Source organism: Zootoca vivipara, chromosome 5 (assembly GCF_963506605.1).
Source record: "Zootoca vivipara chromosome 5, rZooViv1.1, whole genome shotgun sequence".
NCBI lineage: Eukaryota > Metazoa > Chordata > Lepidosauria > Squamata > Lacertidae > Zootoca > Zootoca vivipara.
This window is the reverse complement of record NC_083280.1, coordinates 63,305,562-63,326,317: the sequence shown is the minus strand read 5'-3', so window position 1 is coordinate 63,326,317 and position 20,756 is coordinate 63,305,562. Positions and strand designations below refer to the sequence as shown.

At 39.5% G+C, this 20,756-nt stretch overlaps 1 protein-coding gene across 3 annotated transcripts; it reads left to right on the top strand.

Annotated features, from left to right (window-relative positions):
• The first annotated feature begins 4,493 nt into the window (after positions 1 to 4,493).
• On the top strand, positions 4,494 to 20,727 carry ZNF518A (zinc finger protein 518A). Of its 3 annotated transcripts, none has more exons than XM_035138138.2 (5): positions 4,494 to 4,861; positions 8,159 to 8,275; positions 10,797 to 10,836; positions 10,969 to 11,086; positions 11,510 to 20,727. In XM_035138138.2, exon 5 carries the CDS (start codon positions 11,615 to 11,617, stop codon positions 16,100 to 16,102), a length of 4,488 nt encoding a protein of 1,495 aa, XP_034994029.1. In that variant the 5' UTR covers positions 4,494 to 4,861; positions 8,159 to 8,275; positions 10,797 to 10,836; positions 10,969 to 11,086; positions 11,510 to 11,614; the 3' UTR covers positions 16,103 to 20,727. The 3 variants fall into 3 exon arrangements, with proteins under 3 accessions (XP_034994029.1, XP_034994030.1, XP_060130828.1); XM_060274845.1 differs by lacking the exon at positions 4,494 to 4,861 and adding an exon at positions 5,146 to 5,626; XM_035138139.2 differs by lacking the exon at positions 10,969 to 11,086.
• Positions 20,728 to 20,756: the final 29 nt, after the last annotated feature.

Below are 20,756 nucleotides of genomic sequence, written 5' to 3'. Positions count from 1 at the left end.
TTGCCTCTAATTCCAGTTCTTTCATTAAGTGAGATAACATCATAATGATGCTGTTTTGTATTATGTTCAATTTTGCGACTTCAAAAACTGGAATTTAGATAGCTTGATGATTTTGTGACCATTATTACTATCCCCCTGCCTTGCAGAAGGTATCTTAATTCACTTGGTTTCCTTTGCCATTATATGGATTCTTAAACCCATTCCAGCTCTTCAAGCTTCCTTTTACTTTCTGATGCAATGCATGCCCACTTGTAAACTGATTTCCTGTCTTGCCCACTGGATTACCATACATATTCCATAACTGAGCTATAGCATGGTGTTATCAGTCTATTTTTCAACTTCCATCAATTGTTACATACAAAGGATTGCACACTAAAGACTACTATTGTCATTAGGGTACTAGGAAGTGAGAGAAATCAAGTTGGTAGGTTGATAAATTGCATCAGACCAACATTCTTTAATGAAAATGAATACATTATTTCCAGCTTCATGGGACTTTGTCTGAAATATTGCTCTTTTTATACCTAAAAAAAAGTTGACTTAATTAAAAATACCACTCCATCTGCACTGTCTCTTGTGAGTGTTTTGTTTTAGGTTCTGCTTTGTTCACTTGCATTTTTTCTAAACAGGATTTGGATTATCAGAAAAGAAAATAATAATTCTGATGAACAATACAATGCATGTCAATGAGAAGATGATAGACATTCTGTAAAATAATTAATTCTATATGGTAGTGGAAAAATACAGTAGCTTTCCTAATGATGAAGTTATAGCATCCAGAAGATATCCAATTAAAGTGGTTTAATTGGCCCTTTCAGCTTTTTGCTCATCATGTTTGCTCCAAACATGGAATAAAACATACAGAAGGTGGCACAAGCGTATACTCCTACTTTTGAATGTCATTTATGAATAAATAATACATTTTTAAACAGCAACATAGGACCAAAAATTGGGGAGGACAGTTATTCTGGATTAATTTATGCAGAATAAATGTATCTTTTGTGTGTAGCATTACAAATAAACTTTTCAGAAGAGGACAAAGCACACAGCTTAAAAAGAAAAAAAGATTTTAAAAGAATATGGAGAGTGGCAGACATACGTAAGTTGACTCAAAGAGGTGCTGAATTAGTTCTGTTGCCCAGTAGTGTGTTGGATTTGTGTTTCCTGAGAAGTCTCCCACATATTTGCATGGCAAAGGACATTTGAAACTAGGAGGGTGGAAAAATCAGCTTGTGGTGTATAGCAGAGGCAATTGCTACATAGGTAAGAGTAAACAATCCTGCTTTGTAGCCCACAAATCTTTAGGGTAGCGTAAAGTAGCTCTTTTGATCCTAGGCCATGGAATATTGGAGAAGATAAAATAGGGCAAAAAGCACAGAGTGAAAAACATCCTGGAAATAACAGATATTTGGGGGTTCAGATGTTGAGCTCTTTCCCCTCCCGTCCAACTCCATGGCTCATTCTGAAGTAATATAGAAGCTTGAGTCAGAGCTGCTTCAGATAGGATTCTTACATAAGTAGCACTTCCATATAGAAAAAGCATGCTCCTATATCACAGCAAGCACTTTTAGGGCCCCTCCAGACAAAAATCATTTTCCCGATTTGCAAGAAAGGGGATAGGATGATCCACAAAACTATTAGCCGACTAGCTTGTTAGACATCTTCTCAAAGCTGATCAAACTGGTTGAAAAGTAATAACATTATTCATGAAGAACAAGTGGGTTTCAGAAGAGGACGCAGTATTGTTGATCAATGTTTTATTCTGAACCATATTATAAGAAAATATAGTAAGAGTAAGAGCATTACGAATATAGTAAGAGCATTACGAATAATCTTTATATAACCTTAACTTATCTTTTTTTCTGCATTCAACTCTGTTAATCAAAATAGACTGCAGGATAAATTTCAAATTGCCAACATTGACTGCAAACGTCCGCTATTGATTCAAGAACTATACAGCACCACAGAAATGAGGGTCAGAGTAGGTTTAAACGGTGATGTGACTGATGCCTTTAAAATGTCATGAGGAGTGATGCAAAGTTGCATTCTGGCTCTCATTCTTTTTAACTTTTATATTAGTGATTTGGTGCCATATTTACCCAAGCAAACTCCCCCTCTCCAGTAGTTAGGAACACAAAGATCTCAATCTTGGTGTATGCAGGTGATTTAATGCTCTTCTCCTTTTCCTGACTGGGCCTCAGCACATACTGTAGACAGGAAGACCTATCTACAAATTACTCCAAGACCAAGATTATGATATTTGACAGACACATTCCTAGGTATAGATTGTGCTTGGATTAGCAGGCTATAGAATCAACTTGCTCATTTAGATACCTGGGTGTACTCTTTAATGAAACCTTCTCTTGGAAGTGTTATATGGAGGCAGTAAAAGTAAAGGCATAGAAAACCATAGGGTCATTGAAGTTCTACTACAATAGGGGGGGGGCAGCTAATTGAACCAGCCCTAAAGATATTTGGTAGCCAGAGGCATACCTAGGGTTTCTTGTATCCTTGCTAGGAGTGGTATTGGCACCCCCTGAAAAACAAACAAACCCCACTTTACTGCAATCACCTCTTGCCGACCTTGCTTCCCGTCCAGCCTATTTATGTTCCAAAGAATTCTCATCCCCTTCCTATAAGATCACCTATTCTGTTGAATGAGTGACCAAGAATTTTCCATCTTACAGCCAATCAAAAGTGCAATTTTTTACTCAGTATACAAAAAAACCCCTTGCTTTCCAGACCAGTCTCATGTAACAACCAGCTGCTAGTCAGCAATGGATACTTTGTATTTTAAACTTAGCTCTTCACAAAACTATGGACACATAGCGAATACAGTATGTAAAACAAACCCAGTAAAACATGATCTCTCCACAGTCACAAATGCTTTATTTCATGATTTATGAAAAGTGCATCTTGCTTCCCAGATGTATTTATATACATTGTATATACTATCAACATTTTATATATTTATTAGCCATATTGAATGTTTAGTAATCTAAACAGAAAGGTAGGATATCGTATTTTCAAACAAATAAGCCAAAAAAAAAAGAAAGAAAAAGATTTAATATGCAAGTAGGTTCTTGGATGAGAGTTTGTTTTGAAAGTTTGTTCATTGAAAATAGTCATATTTTTCACAAAGTAATGAATCTTTAGCAAATGTCTAAAGGTTTTATAGTCCATTGAAAAGTGGCATTTTTTCTCTGACTGTTGAAACAGTATTTGCTTTTGGAAGTTCAAATACAGAACGGGGGGGCGGGGAAGACAATAGCAGAGTTGAGTCTGATGGAAAAATTCAACTCTGAATAATGCAGTTTGAAGATCTGTTTATTGCACTCCCTTCCTGGGAATGTAAGGATGACATTTATTGAATGTTACATTTGTTTTAGTTCTGCGTCTAAGGTCTTCCATAGAACACAGGAAGCCAATCTATTTTCTTTATACCGCATGTTGCCATTTAAACCACCCCTTTATGCTCCAAATATTTTTCCTGCTAGCTTCCTTCTTTGCATTTGACTCTGGTCTTAAAATCCAAATATGCATAGCTGTCAACTTTCCCCATTTCTCGCGAGGAAGCCTATTCAGCATAAGGGAATTTCCCTTTAAAAAAGGGAGAACTTGACAGCTATGAATATGGCTGCTCATATGTTGAATAATGCTGTGCTGGATTTGCTTCAGCAAGGCTGCAAAAATGTTGAATTTGGACGCAATCCCTTGGTTTGTAAAGCTTACCCTCCTGTTGCAGTAACGGCTAAACAAAGAATTACCTTCCATATACAGTACCAACCAAAGGCGCACCCCTGTGTTGTCTGTCACAAAGAAAGCTTCAGCACTGGCTTCACCCCCATTTTTAGGTCCTCCGGATAACGTTCACCTAGGTTTTAAACAAATGCGATTCATGCTACCTATTCATGCTTCTATGTGCCCACTCAGCAGTTCTCTTCCCCATCTGCTTTGTTTTGTAGCTAAGCTGGGTTCATATAAGCTGCTTCGAGGAGGCCATTTCCCCTTCCCTTTGCATTTCGCGATTGTGCAAAGAGCAACGCCATTGTCGTCTTCATGCAAGAGAAGGGGAAACAGGCCGCGTTTTCCTTCTTCTTTTGAGCACGAAAGGACTACTATCTGCAACTGAAAGATGAGCACTGGAAGGAGGGCAAATACATTGCTAATATCAGGAGGCGGCTTCCTGACAATGGCCGCGTGCGGCTGATGGATGAGCAAAGGGGGAAGAAGTGGGTGATGTCGTCGTCATCCCTTGGCTGAGGAAGAGGACATGATGGCGCCCTGTTTTGCTTCACGGGACGGGCTTTGCTTGTGTGTATGTATGTGCTTGTGTGGCACCAGGCCGTTTCGTTGGTCACCCGTGAGGGGGGAATATGGGTGCCTCTTTGTTGGATCTGGTAGTGTGTATTGGTGTTACTGATCCACCCCCACAGCCTTCCTTTCTCTCTCTCTCTCCCACACACACACACAAATAACAGGCGGGGAGGAGGAAGAGGAGGGACTCGGTCGTGTTGCCGCTGCTGCCTTCATTACTTTGACAGAAAAACTCCCCGGCCGCCGGCAGTTGCCGCGTCGCCGCTGAGGCAGCTTTCATAGTACGTGAAAGCGCCGGGGGGGGGAGGCGCGCAGGTCGTGGCGGCAAAGAGGGGGTCGTCGGCAGCCCGCCTGAGGCGTCTCCTTGCGCCCCCCAAACTTCCCTGGGCCTCCGTCCTTCCGCCCCCTTTCCTGTGCGGCGACATATCCCTCCGCCACAGTCACCCCGCCTTCCATTGCTGAGCTCGTCAAACTGCCGGAGTCCCCGGATGGAAAACTATAATGGCCGCCAATTGTGACTCGTCGGACTATGGAGACGGGCGAGGTAATTTAGGCGGCCGGCGCTCGTGCCCAGCGTAGGGGGGAAGGTCGCGGGGCTCTGGGCGCCCAGCTAGGTAACGGGGAGGCGGGATCCCCCACACCCCATACGGGCGGCGGGAGGGGGCAGCTTCTTCAGCGGGACGGGCGAATCCCGGTAGTTGGGCAGGAACCCGCCCTCTTGTTGGGCCGAGGTATCAAATAGTCCCGCGGCCGCGGCTTGGGTTTTTTTTTTTGGGGGGAGAGAGAAGTGCACATCATTCAAGGGGCGCAGGGGGGGGCTATTGAGGGGCCACGCGCCGTTGGCCGCGCGGCCGCTCGCGCCCCTGTGGGCGAAAACTCGACCAACACAGCGCGCGTGTATCCCTCCGCCTTGCCAGGATGAGAGTTGCTGTTCGGCAGCGCCCCGTCTCCTCCTCGCGGCTCCAGGGACCCCTTTTCTAGGACGGGGGCGCGAGCAGCTTGATCCCCTCCATCCCCGGTCTCCCGCAACACAGCTCCATGGGGGCCAAAATAGCGAGGTTGGTGCCCCTGAGCGACACTTGAGGGGCCTGGCAGCGCTTCTCCCAATGGCGCCCAAAAGTTCTAGAGGCGCCCAGGAAACTCAACTCAACCCGAAAGGGCTTTTTTGTGTGTGTCCAGGCAGACGGATGAGTTGGGTGGTCTTTTGTTTTCTCTCCAGTTTATGGACTCCTCCAGCACCTTAAGGGTCTTGAGACCTAAAGACAGCAAGTTGGCAGGCTAGACTCCATGGTTTCAAAACTCAACAAGGGTTATCCTACGTTTGACTTGGGGCAAAGGCCCTTCACCCTTTTCAAGTGCAGATGCTGAGCATTGCCCTATCTGGACTGTGTTGAAAGGATTAACTTGGAACTGGCTAGGAAGCACTTCCTGCAGAATGAGAGAAGAGAGAGAGAGGTTGCTTTGTTGTTGACTGCCATCTTGTTTTGCTTGGGTGTAGCCTTGCAGCAAAAAAAGACTTGCCACAATCACATTTTCTGAGCTGATTTTGGTTGCTGATATTTATTATAGTTACCGTAGGACTGAAGTTAAGTATCATGTGTTGGTGCAGCTTGAAAGAATTTATTTGGAAAGGAAAACCAACAAAGCCAATTGTTCATGAAAATTCCTTAAGATAGTGCAAAGATTATTCTATAACCATGGAAAAGTGCTAATCATTTTTGTTCTCACTGCCGTCTTACTAAATTACAGTGAGTGATATATTGCTGCATAATAATATAGTGGGGTGTACTTATGTGGATAATTTGTAAGATGGACCTGTATTACAACTTAAGTTGAGAAAATTCTAAATCTGCCAGTCCAGTCTTGCTCACATATACTTGAGACATGAAAACGCAAAGGCTTGGTTCTGAAATAAGAAAGATACTACCAGAAGTTACAGTGTTACAAGTAGACAAGTATACAGTGTTACAGTATACAAACTATGGAGATAATTTGGCTTTGCTATTCCTTCAACTCTTGCAAAATATGGGATATTTTGTATAGGGAATTGATAAGTAGACTTAAACATCTTTTTTTTTAAAAAGGTGACTACAGTGGTACCTCAGGTTACAGACGCTTCAGGTTACAGACTCCACTAACCCAGAAATAGTACCTCGGGTTAAGAACTTTGCTTCAGGATGAGAACAGAAATCATGTGGCAGCAGCGGGATCCCCCATTAGCTAAAGTGGTACCTCAGGTTAAGAACAGTTTCAGGTTAAGAACGGACCTCCAGAACAAATTAAGTTCTTAACCCGAGGTACCACTGTACATTGCATGTAGGTTACAATGCTGAACCAAGAATGATAGTCTGTAAGATTGATGTATTGGGTTTGTTTTTTGCCATTAAAATGATGTATGTTTTGGTAACTAGATTTTAGGCTTCAGCCTGTATAAGGAGATACTAAAATTGTTATAAAATTGAGGTTTGGTTTTTTTTTTTTAAAAAAAGGCATATCTGCTTTTAATCCTTGGGCAGAGTGATTTAGCCTGTTAAGTTCCTTCTCTGGTCCCCATGGCACACACCTCTGCATGGCACACACCTCTTTCTCTGTGAAAGATTTCATGCTTCTGATTGTGTACTCTGGTTTCCAAGTCACTGCTGTCTAGAAAATCCTAAATCTAAACTGTTTTTATTATTATTATTACTACTTGTAAGTAATCTAATCTGGGGAAGCGGGAAGTGAGCAGAGCAATCCTACTGGGTGGCAAAGATCTCAGGCAGAGTGACTTCCATTTTCAAAGCCTTGCTGGCTTTGGCGGAAGGTGAGGAAGGGGTGACCATTTTTTCTGTTATGGTTGCTTTCCATTGCAGGGAATTAGGTATACCAGCTCTTAGGCTACTGTAGTTTCTGGAGTCATGTGGGTGAATGAAGAAGTGTAGGATCCTGCAGATCCTTACCTGCCCTCAATGTATGCTAATATCCTTCTAGTTTTGGGCCCACTAGGGTAGACATGGCATCAGAAAGCACTGTTGCCATCCAGGGAACCACCTGACAGTGGTCCACTTCTAGAGATACTTTATGGTGTCTGGGACTCCTTCCCGGGTACCACAGGATTGCACCCTTAGTAAACTAGTGGTGTTTGCACTATTTTAAAGCTTGCAAAATCAATAAGACTCATGTGTTTAGTGCAATCCCCTTTATGTTTACTCAAAAGTAGGAGTGCAGCCTTTGTTTTATAACATGTGAACAAATTCATTCCTGACATCTTTTAACTATTTTTGGAATATTTTGGGAAATAGTTAGATTTCCAGTTTCTGGAGATAAATATTTGCAGGTTAATTTACAAGTAAGCAATGTAAATATTATGTATTAAGGAAGCTCGTTACATGTGCTTTAAAGTTAGCTAGCATAGCCAGGTTTCTATTCCAAAGTGTAGAAGACTTGTACAGATGTGTAAGGTTGGTGAGATTTAGGAGAATAAATTAAACTTGGCATTTGCCTAGTTTATTTGTTTAGAATTCCTGTCATAGTGGGCATTTATTTGATTTTGATTATCCTGCTAAAAATCAGGAGTCAAAAAATGCTACAGATTTGTAGTCAACAGTATCATTTTTTTAAAGGGGGTATTAGTAACTACTTAGTGCCAGCTATGTGCAGAACTACAAAAACTTGCAAAACTTCTAGATATTGAGATAAAAATTTCACCCCTTCTGGCCATATTATGAATTTACATTTAGAGTAAAATTACCTAAATTTTTGCTGTAGGTACATTAGGATCAGGCACAGTTAGATTTTAAGTGGTAGTGACTTCTAAGTTGTTCCTATGTTTGTGTTTTTAAAAACATGTTCTTTATTTCAGGATTTTTTGTACATTGAATGCAGTGTCTTTTGACCCTCTGTTTTATGCCGGTCATCTCTTGGAAAAGAAAAGTATTGAACAGACTACTGAAGAATGGATTTTTAGTCTTTTTAAACAGTAAGTTTATTACTTATTTGTGGTTAAAGTTAAATTCACTGTGGGAGAGTTTTGTTTAAAATATCCTGTATTCTCACATGCTGTTGAGTGATATCTAATGTTAGTTATACTCAAAGTAGTACCAAAATCAACTTAAAATCCATTGATTGCAGTGAGTGTGCTCTTATTTTTATACCGCCCTATACCTGGAATTTATATACCACCCTATACCCAGAGGTCTCAGGACAGTTCACAGAATAGTTGGATATCACTCGTTACATTTATGTATGTGTTCAGACCTGTAAATCACAACATGCCTGGTTGCTTATGCTGGTTATTATTATTATTCATATAGCACCATCTGTGTACATGGCACTTTACAGGTTCTTACAATCTGAAACCTAACGAAGGAAAACAACAGTGGCAATGAAAGCAGTGGAAAACGGGGGAATAAGATTAAATTAAGTTTCTTCAGCTTGGTTACTATAGGGTATTATCACTAGAGCAGACATCCCTAAACTTCGACCCTCCAGATGTTTCGGACTACAATTCCCACCATCCCTGACCACTGGTCCTCTTAGCTAGGGATCATGGGAGTTTTAGGCCAAAACATCTGGAGGGCCACATTGGGGATGCCTGCACTAGAGGATTGTTCCAAAGGTGAGTTTTTAGGAGAAATTTGAATGAGGGAGGTGGTTGGACACATTCTGGGAGGTATTTGAGGCAGCAAGGGAGAAAGGGTGGAGAATGAGACTTTTAGTCAACAGAGGGTAATGGAGCTGAATAAGTAAAAGCCAAAGGAAGGGATGTGTTAAGATATAAGAGCAGAGAGATAATGGAGAGGAAGGCCGTGGAACTTGGAAGGATTTGAAGATGAGCACAAGAAATGTATTTATTTATTTGTAAGATTTCTCACCCACCCTTCATCATAAGCTTCCAGGGTGAGTTACAACAGTATAATGTGCAATTATTTAAAAAGGTTAAACTGTTACAATTATAAAACAAGTAAAACCATTCGAAATTGAGCAGAACAGTATAAATTCAGCAAAAGTGGTGGGTCCCATGAAACAGTCGAAGGCCAGGGTAAAAGAGGTTTGTCTACAGCAGGGGTCAGCAACCTTTTTCAGCCATGGGCCAGTCCACCGTCCCTCAGACCATGTGGTGGGCCGGATATATATATAAATACCCCAGAGATGCATTTTAAATAAAAGCACAGATTATATTCATGTAAAAACACCAGGTAGGCCCCACATATAACCCAGAGATGCATTTTAAATAAAAGGACACATTCTACTCATGTAAAAACACACTGATTCCTGGATTGTCCGCGGGCTGGATTGAGAAGGCGATTGGGCCACATCTGGCCCCCGGGCCTTAGGTTGCCTACCTCTGGTCTACAGCATACAGCAAAAACTGTATAGTGAAGATGCTAAATGCAGCTGTGTTGGGAGTTCCATAGTTTAGAGGCTGTCACAGAGAAAGTGATCTCTTGGGTTACTATTCTCTGCACTTCTGTGGTTGGTGGAATTACTAAGAGAACCCCCTCTGTAGAGCTTAAAAGCCCAAGAAGGTCAGTATGGATGGATACAGTTTTTAAGATACTTGGGAGTTGAGTCAGGCAGGATCTGGAAGGGGAGAGGAAGCCAGTATAGGGATTTAGGAAGGGGCATCACATGGTCAGTTTGCCAGGGGAGGTGACATTGTCAGCATAATGTTAGATGGAGATGAGTGGGTGAAGGATGGGACAGTGGAAGACCTGAGATGGCAGTAGCTAAAGAAAGAAATTACCAGGGCAGGGGCCAGAGTTTTGCTGAGGAAGCAGAGAGGAAGGGCTATATTTTGTGACATTGTAATAGATTGCATGATCTGGTGATGGACTGGATATAGGGGCATCCATTAGGTGTTGCACAATGGCAAGGACATGGCATTTGAACCAAGTACAAAATTACCTAATGCTGTTTCCATTTGAGAATTTCAAACATTGCTACTATGCTTTGAGCTAGAAAAGGAGAACATCAACCAGTGTTGGAACCCTTGGACTTCATTGTTTTAATTTGGTGAACAACATTATAGATGACATAACGGCATATAGGAAGACAAAGACCTCTCTAGCTCTTTTTAGGTGTTAGAATTTTCAAATCCTGGAAGGGATTTCTGGCTCAATGTGGGAGGAAGGCCGGTGCATGCAAGAATGTTGCTAACAGTGTCGTCTTGCATGGCCCTCTCTTTCCTACTTTAACCCCAGTTCCTTGTTTAGGCATAATGCCTGCACAGCACTTCTGCTTAATGAATCTCTCTCTCTCTCTTTCTCTCTCTCTCTCTCTCTCCCTCCCTCCCTCCCTCCCTCCCCCCCCCCCCCCCGGACAAGAGGATTTTCCTCAGCAAAACATCTACTAAGGGGAAAGACCTGTGTTAGAAATGTTTAGGTCTGATACCACCGAGGCACATATTTTCAAATTTCTGTCTTTTACTCCTGGTGTATACACATTATTCCTGTGTTTCAGAACATGTAGTAAGGGGTATTTTGTTTGCTGTATTGCAGAGTGAAGCATCTTTTAAAATCTACTTAATTGAGATTTCTGGTAAGTTGCCTGCTTGAAATCCTAGTTGACATTTAAGGTTATTTTCATTTCATGTTGTTATGGTACAGTCTGTGCATGTTGGTAATTGAGTCTCCTGTTTGTGTATTTTGTTTTTTATAAAATGGTTGGCAGCCTCTGTGTTGAGCAGTCCATCATGTCCAAATGTGTAGAATATGGGGCGATCATAGGAAACTGGGTGAAGATTGACTTACTGATCATCTTGGAGGTGGAAGGCCAGGAACATAACTAGGTAGGGTTTGACTGTCTTCTACTGACTTGGGAGAAAAGCTGTGGCTGAAACAATGGCACACTGCTTCTGGCACCACATTAACTCATGTAGGAATTAACCAATGAGAATAACTTGTATGTGGGAGGAGCAAAGTAATCTGAGTATCTAAGAAGAGACCCCAATACCCGAAAGGTTTTGAGTGTCACTGTGAAGATTTCAATTCTTAATCCACATCAAGGGGATTATGGGTTTAATGGGGGGGAAATGTGACATATCTGTGGTGACAAAAAAACCAATTTTGATCAAAAGCTCTGTGCCTTTTTCGTTTTAATGACTATGTTAGCACACAGGTGTCAGTCAGTATGCTGCTTTTAGTATGTGAAACTCTATGGGTATCTTTTCCCCTTTTAACCTTTAAAATTAACTTTGTACTTTCAATTTCAGATTTACTAAACTGAGGATATCCTGGAACTCTGAGTACTTCTGCACAAGAGTCTCTTAAATAACGAAGAGTACAAAAATAGTAAATTACAGAGTACTTTAGGAAAAATGCCATCTGAACAAGAACCATCCTTTTGCATCCAAAATACAAGTTGGTTGCATAACAATGAGTTAGATAGAACAAGTGTTCCTACATTGGATACTTCTGTTAAAGGGCATATAACTCAACCTGCAATTTCAGATATTCTCACCTATGGACTGAAAAATGTGAAAATAGAGCTGCCTAGGGTAAAGATCCCAAATGAAGTGCTATGTACACATGAAATTGAAAGATACATGAAAGTATTTCAATGTAAAGAAAAGCCTGCAAGAGCCTTTTCCATGCACACGGATGTGAATGGAAGCAACTGTTCTGAGACTGATATACCACATAGTAAACCAAGACTGAATTATGAGGAGGGATCGAAAACATCTGCAAAGATACTGAAATTTAGCTGTACCAAATGCAGAAACAATGTTAAGTACAGTCCAAATGATCTACAGAAGCATTTCCAGCTGTTACATCGTGGAGAGTTGCCATCTTACCCCTGTGAAATGTGTAATTTTTCAGCTAATGACTTCCAATCATTTAATCAACACCGTCGAACACATCGTAGTACTTTAGTAAAATGTGAAATCTGTAATGATGATAATATATATACTTTGTTGGACCTAACAAAACATTTCACATCTAGGCACTGTGTAAATGGCCATTTTCAATGTGAAAGATGTAGATTTTCCACCCATGATGTTGGCACATTTGTTCAGCATATTCATCGGCACAATGAAATACAATATAAATGTGATAAATGTCACCATGCAAGTTTTTCAAAAGAAGAGTCTCAGAAACATGTTGCTTCACACACTGGCACATTTCCCTTCAGTTGTCAATATTGTAACTACATGGCATCAAGGAAAAACTATCTTTTGAAACATATTATTACATTACACAGAGACCACCTCTATGCAAAAGATAAAACGGATACAGATAACAATGAGAAGATGAAGAAAACGTCAACAGGACTAAAACTTATCTTGAAAAGGTACAAAACAGGTGCATCGAGGAAGGCCCTGTGGAGACGTAAAAGAATGACTACTGGCACTTGTAGAACTGGAGAAGAGGACAGACAAGTTCTCGAAAACATGAAGGAAATTCAGCCTAAATCTGAAGAGCTAGGCCAGCCTACAAAAGAATTACACCTCAATGAAGACAACAATCTTCTAAATGAAAGGCATATCTACAGTGGGGCAAAATCCTCTCCAGCAATACCATACAGTAGAGCAGAAGATGGCTTGGGTTCTGGCGTGCTGAAAAAAGCTGTTCATGGTCCTACAGTTCTGATGGTTAAAAACAACAAAATATCTGTTCCTGCAAATTATAGTGCTAAATTTATGGGCTTCAAGGTGGTCGATGGAAAACAGCATATAGTAATAAAACTTCTACCTACAGATAAACAGAATTTGCCAACAGAAAATAAGGTTGATGGGGTAAAAGATGGTTCAACTGAATGTCTGCAGCAGACAGCTGACAACTTCAATTTAACTTCCGCTGCTGGACCTCATGAAATTAATCAGCAAATTTCTAGAAATAATTCTGTTCACTCATTAGCATCATCTCCATTGTCATTTTCTAATCAATATTCAGGAAAAATAAAGCAAGAAAGTCCAGATTATTTTAGTTTGAATACATCTCGAACAGTAGAACCTCATACTGTAATGGTAGGAAACTGTACAACTCGTCTGCCAGCAAAATCAGATTCTTCACTTCCTTGTGATTCTGTGGCCAAGGCTGGAAATATAGATCCTTCATGGATGAATTGTGTACCTCAGGACCATTCTCAGGTTTTATCCTCTGCTGGTGCACACATGCTTCATTATGACCCTATGAAAAAAACCTTTCCTACAGAATTAAAAGTACGGAATGGTGAAGTAAACAACAGTAAATACAATAATATCTACTGCCCATCAACTGATTTTTCTAATCAAGTACCACTGCCTTTCCATAATTATTCCAAAGTAGATACTTTGGATAGCTCTAAACACCATATGTCCAACAGTACCTTTTCTCTCCAAAGTAGGTCTGTAAATGAAACCACTTATCTGCAACAACAAGCAACAGTATTAAATCTAGAAAGAAGATCTTCATTGCTGTCTCTTCATGGCTTTGTAAATACAAATGATGTTCCAGTATTTTCAGCTAACCAATCCAATTATGCTACTGACAGACAGCATCCTATAGAAAATCATCATAATGACCAGCAGCATTTGAATACAATAGTAAATCAAGTGTTGGAACATGTAGCTGAAAAATCAAAACAAGAAAATGCCTCTAATTGTGTAAATACATCACTTATGCCTAAAATAACATCTGTTTTCTCACTCCAGAGTACTCAGGCATCCAACTATTTGTCACCTGAAGTAAACCAGTCATTACAAGATGTTCTAAGAGGGCAACCTGCTGCTCAGCCACTCAACTATATAAAAACTGGTTATGACAACTCATTTCCAAATAATAAAATGGATTGTAAAACATTTGCACACTTCAGAGATTCAACTGCTGCATGCAGTTTAACTAATTCTCCTGTTAAATTCAAGAGAGAGGTGAATGTGAATGGCAGTGCAACGAATGAAGGTGTGTATTTTAGGAATGAAGGACGACTCCCAGTGATGGCTCATAGAACAGAAGAAATGCATTCTACTTCCAGTACAACAGGCATTGGTGCATTGCTTAAAACTCAAACAGATTCCATTTTAGCACAGCAGTTGGAAAAACACAATATGCACTACAGTTTGAATGTCCCTAATGCTATCCGTCCAATGCTTCCAGAACAGAAGAAATCAGTGCTACTTCAGTCATCTCTCCCAAGGTTTTTTGTACCTTTGCGCCTTGCCCATCAACAAGGATTACATGCTATTTCAGGGAAGCCTTCTCCAAAAAACAGTTCAGATGTTCAGGCAACAAGAGCTACACCTTTACTTTTAAACAAAGGACCTGGAATGATCTTGACTTTTGGTAGTGGCTCAATTAGAACAATTGCAAACGCCACTGAAAATAGTTCTCAGGTTTTAGAGAAAATGGCATCTAAAGAGTGTGGTAAAGAGGCAGTAGCTACATCAGGTATGAAATTTAAAATTGACAGCTCTGGAATTGTAAGAAATTATTCTGGTGTTAGTGGGATAGCGGTTGCTTCATCCACTGGCATGTCATACAAGGAACAGCTTAACATGACAAATTCAGAGAGCAGAATTTCTTCCGTGAAAATACAGGCTGGACATCAAGGCAGTAATGTTGCTACCTTGGAGTCAATAAAACAACCAGAGGTTGGACAAGAACAACCTGTTTATGCACTTTTGCCTGATGGTAGACAAGCAGTTTTTCTTAAATGTATGTCGCCAAACAAATCCTTAGTACAGAAGCATAATGTTCTTCAAGGTACTGCTAATAGTCAAAATTGTGAACCAAAGAAACCTGGAGCAATGCAACAAAAGCTTTTTTTGAAAATTAAGACCTTTCCTCCTGGTGACAATTGTCAGCCGATTAGCAACATTAAGTCATCTTTACAGTTCAATAATATGCATTCCCTTAATAGTCCTGCACTAGATCAGAAAAGGGCAGCTTTTTCTTCTAGCGATGCCTTACTGTTTCCAGGTACATTGATGCCAGCAAATGCCTGTTTGGCAAGTGATAAATCAAAGGATCCTATTACTTCTGTAGAATCTGTACATTCCCTTAGGAATTTAAAGACACGGTCACAAAAGATTCCATCTGATTCAGCACAAACAGACAGTGCTAACAAAGGGAACACTTTTGGAACCCAGATGTCAACAGGGCCACCGACAAACAAATTTTCAAAAGCTAGACGTCATTCAAAGCAAACTGGTGCTAAAGTTTCTGATGCTACGGTTTCACAGAAGAACAGGAATTTGAAACGGAAAGTTAAAGATGACCTTCAAGAACCTCCTAGAAAGAAAATGTTGCATCGAAAATGTAAAGAGAAAAATCAAATGGATGTGAATGAATTTGAATCCTTAATTCGCGCCCCTTGTAGACCAAGATTGTCAAAAGACACTGTGAGGATTCTAAAGCTACTTCCATTTAATTCCAAACAATTAATCAAATGCCCCCGAAGAAATCAGCCAGTTGTAGTGCTAAACCATCCCGATGCAGATGTTCCAGAAGTTGTAAATGTTATGAAGACTATTGCTAAATTTAAAGGACATGTGCTAAAGGTCTCCTTGTCAAAGAGAACTATTGATGCTCTTTTGGAGCCAGCAGATTATAACGGCTTGTATATAATTACTAATGATCTCTCTCGAAGAAAACGCAAAATGCTCAAACCTGTAAGTCCTGTAAAAGAAAGGTTTGTTTTAAAATTAACGCTGAAGAAGACGAGCAAAAACAATTATCAGATTGTGAAAACTACCTCTGATAATACGCTGAAAACTAAATTTAGGTGCTGGTTTTGTGGGAGGATATTTGACAATCAGGACAATTGGGTAGGACATGGACAGCGTCATCTAATGGAAGCCACTCGAGACTGGAATTCAGTAGGGTAATTTATTGTGATAACTGAAAAAGACAAAAGAGTTCATCTGCTTGCAGATTATTTTGGATGACAGCATCAAAATGATGTTTTTAAAAGAGAAACAAATGTGTTAATACCTAAAATTATGCTGTATGATTTTAATTTAAATAGCTTCAATTGCAGTTCAAATTGCATTTTGTTACTACTTCCGTGATATATTTAGAGAATGACTTTCAGGGCTTTTGTTATGTATATATTTAAAAATCAAAGTGTGTACATATTTTTATACTTCAGTTATTTGCTATAAAATCTTGCACAGGAATTGTATTTTTTCAGCTCTGTGCATGCACTACTAAAAAATGTTTTTCAGCTACACACAGCTATTGCCGTATTTTTCCTTGCTCTTTCAAGACAACCCCAACAACCCCCCCATTTCTTTTCCAGGGATAAACACTGTTGTTAGCAAGTGCCTAAAAGATGTGAAGCAGTTTACTTTGTGTCAACTGTATAACCACAGGCCCTCATAGGGCCAGTTTTTCTAACAGTTTCTTTTAAACAAAGCCATATGTGAATGCTTTAAGCTATATTGCTATGCACATGACACTTGTACTATTTCTGTGCAGTTTGTCTACTTTCTTAGTGAAGTATTTTTCATATAAATCAATAAACATGTTACTGTGTTTAAGCCTGATAATGAGATCAGTTGTAAATATAATGTATTCACAATTTGTACAGTACATTGAAGAACATTCCAAGTGGATGTTTGACATCCCTATTAAATCAGTATGATTTGTGTTATACTGAATAATTTTGCCACCAGATGTATATAAAGGGCAGCCTGTGGCTGTGGTGGCTTTGGTTTTGTTAGAAATCGGATTATGGCTATTTTTCTGTTAAGTCTTTTTGTGTGGCTAGAGAGTATAACTTAGTTTTTAAAGAGTGCTCCAATCTAGATTTTCTTATCCCATACATTGATGCCTCATAAAATTCTGGAGTATTTGTCATTCTACAATAGGAAAGAAAACCCTCTTATATTTGGTTATCTTCTGATTTGGACAAAAAACTCTGCCCATTTTGATTGTGGTCTCTTATTTGCTGAATAGATTTTTGTCTTTTTGACAGTATAGCACTGGCTGCTATGTTCTAGAAATGGTATCAGGTTTTTACTCAAGATTATCAGGCTTTTAATTGGGTTGATTCACGATCCACTATACAAACTACTGTCCTCTCATAGCCTGCAGTCAGTCTTTATTTCTCCTTGCAGGCTAGGGATTACATCTTTAAATTGTCTGGCCTGTTCAGATATTACTTGTGGGACAGAAAGGAGAGAATTCTCAATCTGGCAAAAGTTTTTGCTGATTGTGCCCTCCCCCTTTGTCATAAAATGGAAGTTGCAATAATCCATGTTGTAACATAGAACATTGCATCTTTGATTTTGGAAAAAACATGTGTTGGACATCTTCAGCGTTTAAATAAGTATGTGATAGCCTGGATCAAACAGTACTTTTTCTTCTTCCATCCCCTGCCAAAGTGAAAGGGATAAAGAGAAATACATCTGTCCCAACACCTACTAGGTTGAACTTTGTCCCTAGTAAGTCAAGTCTGAACAGGCATTGTGTGAATAATCTGTATTGATAGAAATAACCAAAATACTTAATTTTTGTGTTGCAAGGCCAGGGAGTAATTTTGAGTATTGGCAGTGTTTCAGTACCTAAGTTATATATTGGTCCTCTGAAGGGAATTGAGCAGGAAGAAAAATCAAGTGTAATGAGCAGTAACAGGTTCACATTTGTATTTTTAACTTTTTCCAGTGTTTAAACAGTTCCTACAAAGTAAAGTATCTCAGGAAAATGATGTGCTTTTAAACAAGAAATGCAATTCAGAATTACCTCTTAAAAATTCCCCTGCACATGCTTGGTGTTAATAAATTTGTTATAGAGATATATTGTTCTTTAATTGTGTTGAATAATTTTTGTAACATTCAGTAATTACCTTGCGGATAGAAATTTATACTTTTAAAAAATGGTCTTAGTTACTTGAGGTGACTTCCTCAGATACATTACAGGATGCACACTTTAAAAAAAGGTAGCTACAATATAAGTTTACTAAAGGAGGTAGTATGGTGCATCTATTTCCATGTGTGGACATTCCAACTTTTATATTCATAATTATTTTGGGTATTTATAAAAGAAAATATTTCATAATGACACAAGCCTCACCTTGAATGTAAGAGTTTGAACGAACATGCAAGCCAGAAAGGAGATGTTGTAAGGCTGTTGCTAGACTTTTAAATATTTATATGCCATCCACAAAGGTTCAGCTACATGGCTCTAGCTGTAGAGCAGCCAGGCAGTGTATTTGTAATGTGGCTTTTGTTCTCTGCTACAGCACAACTACTTTTAATGCTACATGAGTAGGTGTTTGTAAGGTGACAGTAATTTTTTTTGCCACTAATTTTTTTTGTAACATTGCTATTAAATTTTAATCCTTTGTTGCAGTTAACAAGGTTGGAGAGCTTCATATTATTTATATACGTATTTGCTTAAGGTTTTGAGGAAATGGTAGATTTTATACAATTTTGAGATCTGTGTTAAATGGCATTCACTCCCAGTATTATGTACTCAAGGCAGGAAAACGGCCTTAAATTGCTGCTGCATTTGGAAGCTGAGTTTCCTGTCAGTGGGACTTGCTTCCGAGTGAATGTGTAAGATTGCTGTGTAAAAATACTTGCCCCAGCTCTGGAGCATCAGTCCTATTGCTGGTTTACTATTTCTTCCCTAAGCTACTGAAGTTTGTTGTTCATCAACTGACTACGTTAATTGAATTTGAAACCCAAATGAAGTACAGTGGTATCCTGGTTTAAGTACACAATTGGTTCCGGAAGTCTGTACTTAACCTGAAGTGAACTTTCCCATTGAAAGTAATTGAAAGTGGATTAATCCGTTCCAGACAGGTCCGCAGAGTACTCAGCCTGAAGCGTACTTAACCCGAAGTATGAGTGTAATTGGTTCTGGAAGTCCGTACTTAACCTGAAGCATACTTAACCTGAAGCGAACTTTCCCATTGAAAGTAATGGAAAGTGGATTAATCCGTTCCAGACAGGTCCGCAGAGTACTCAGCCTGAAGCGTACTTAACCCGAAGTATGAGTGTAATTGGTTCTGGAAGTCCGTACTTAACCTGAAGCATACTTAACCTGAAGCGAACTTTCCCATTGAAAGTAATGGAAAGTGGATTAATCCGTTCCAGATGGGTCCGCAGAGTACTTAAACTGAAAGTACTCAAACCGAAGTATACTTAAACCGAGGTATGACTCTATTCCTTAATGTAGCAATACTGACTGGTAAGAAAAAACATTTTCCCCCACCTTCATTTATGCAAATCACATGGTATATGACCACAAAAGTGGTTCCAAAAACATGCTTCGTTTGCTGTAAAACAATAGGCCTCCAGGTGTGCCAAATGAGGGTAAGTAAATATGTGAGGGTAGGCAGTGGGGAAGAGCATGCAAGCTGCAAATCTGTCTCCATTTCATTTGCCTTCCAATTTGTGGAAGGCAACTGTCTGCAGAGCAGCTTTTTTGCATCCATAGAGAATTTCTAAAAGAAGCAGCAGTAGTGGGTTGATGAGCAAGCTATCTCTGCCCATCTCCCTTTTGAAGTTTACTTATATGTAGAATGCCTGAAAAGTGCTTAACAGTGAATTGGTTGATTTGGAAAGAAAGAAGTTCACATATTAACCATAATATCCTGTGTAGGTCTAGCACTACTTACTGTGATTTGGAAGAAAAATACTTCTGAAATTGGGCTTGGGTTTAATTAGGATAGTGCTGGAGGCATTGTTCAATTACCTTTATTCACCTTGAGATGAGAGCTGAAAATCATTTGGCTGTCATACAAGTGTGTAGTTTTGAGCAGAAATCCATTTCCCTTCTGAAGGAGAGTAGTTATCAGAGCTTTGACAAAAAAAAGTGACCCCAGGTCTTTGCTGTCAATTCTCATTTAGAAACACTGTATTATAGAATTTGGAGTTTTAAGAAAAATACTCAGTTTTGAAGTAACAGGAAGGCAAGCCACGTGTTCTGTGTCCAAAAAATTCTATAGTGTTAGCATAACTCATAGAAGCAAGTGGAAAATTATTTAGATAACAATCAGGGTGTAGTAAAATGCAACTGATGCAAAATATATCTGGGAGGAAAAGGAAGGTGGGGAATAAGGCCATTGATTAGAAATAAGGGGGTTGTCCTTTGGAAAATTGGAGCAAAATCTCAACTCTAGTTTCACTGACAGAAGCCAAGAAATGCACAGAGCTCTTTTTGCTAATTACAGGAAAAAGCTCCATAAGCACTATGGCTACCTTGCTGGATCCAAGCCATAATGTTTTACACTACAAAGTCACGCCTTCTATTTTGTCTTAAATTCTGTGGTGGAGGAAAATACACCCCCCTCCCCACAATAATCAGTTAATGATTAGACTTTCATTTTATACCCACGTGTCCTAAATTGTGCACAGTCTAAAATTCCAAACTTAAGTCTAACCTTGGTAACTGATCCTGCATGCCCACAATCAGTAAAATCATTAGCACAAGGAATTTGCCTGTTACCCATTTCTAAAAAAGCAGAGGTGTATGGTTATGTCCCATTTTAATAGAATTTGAGAGGTAGGTAAGTTGTACTTTAAACATGAA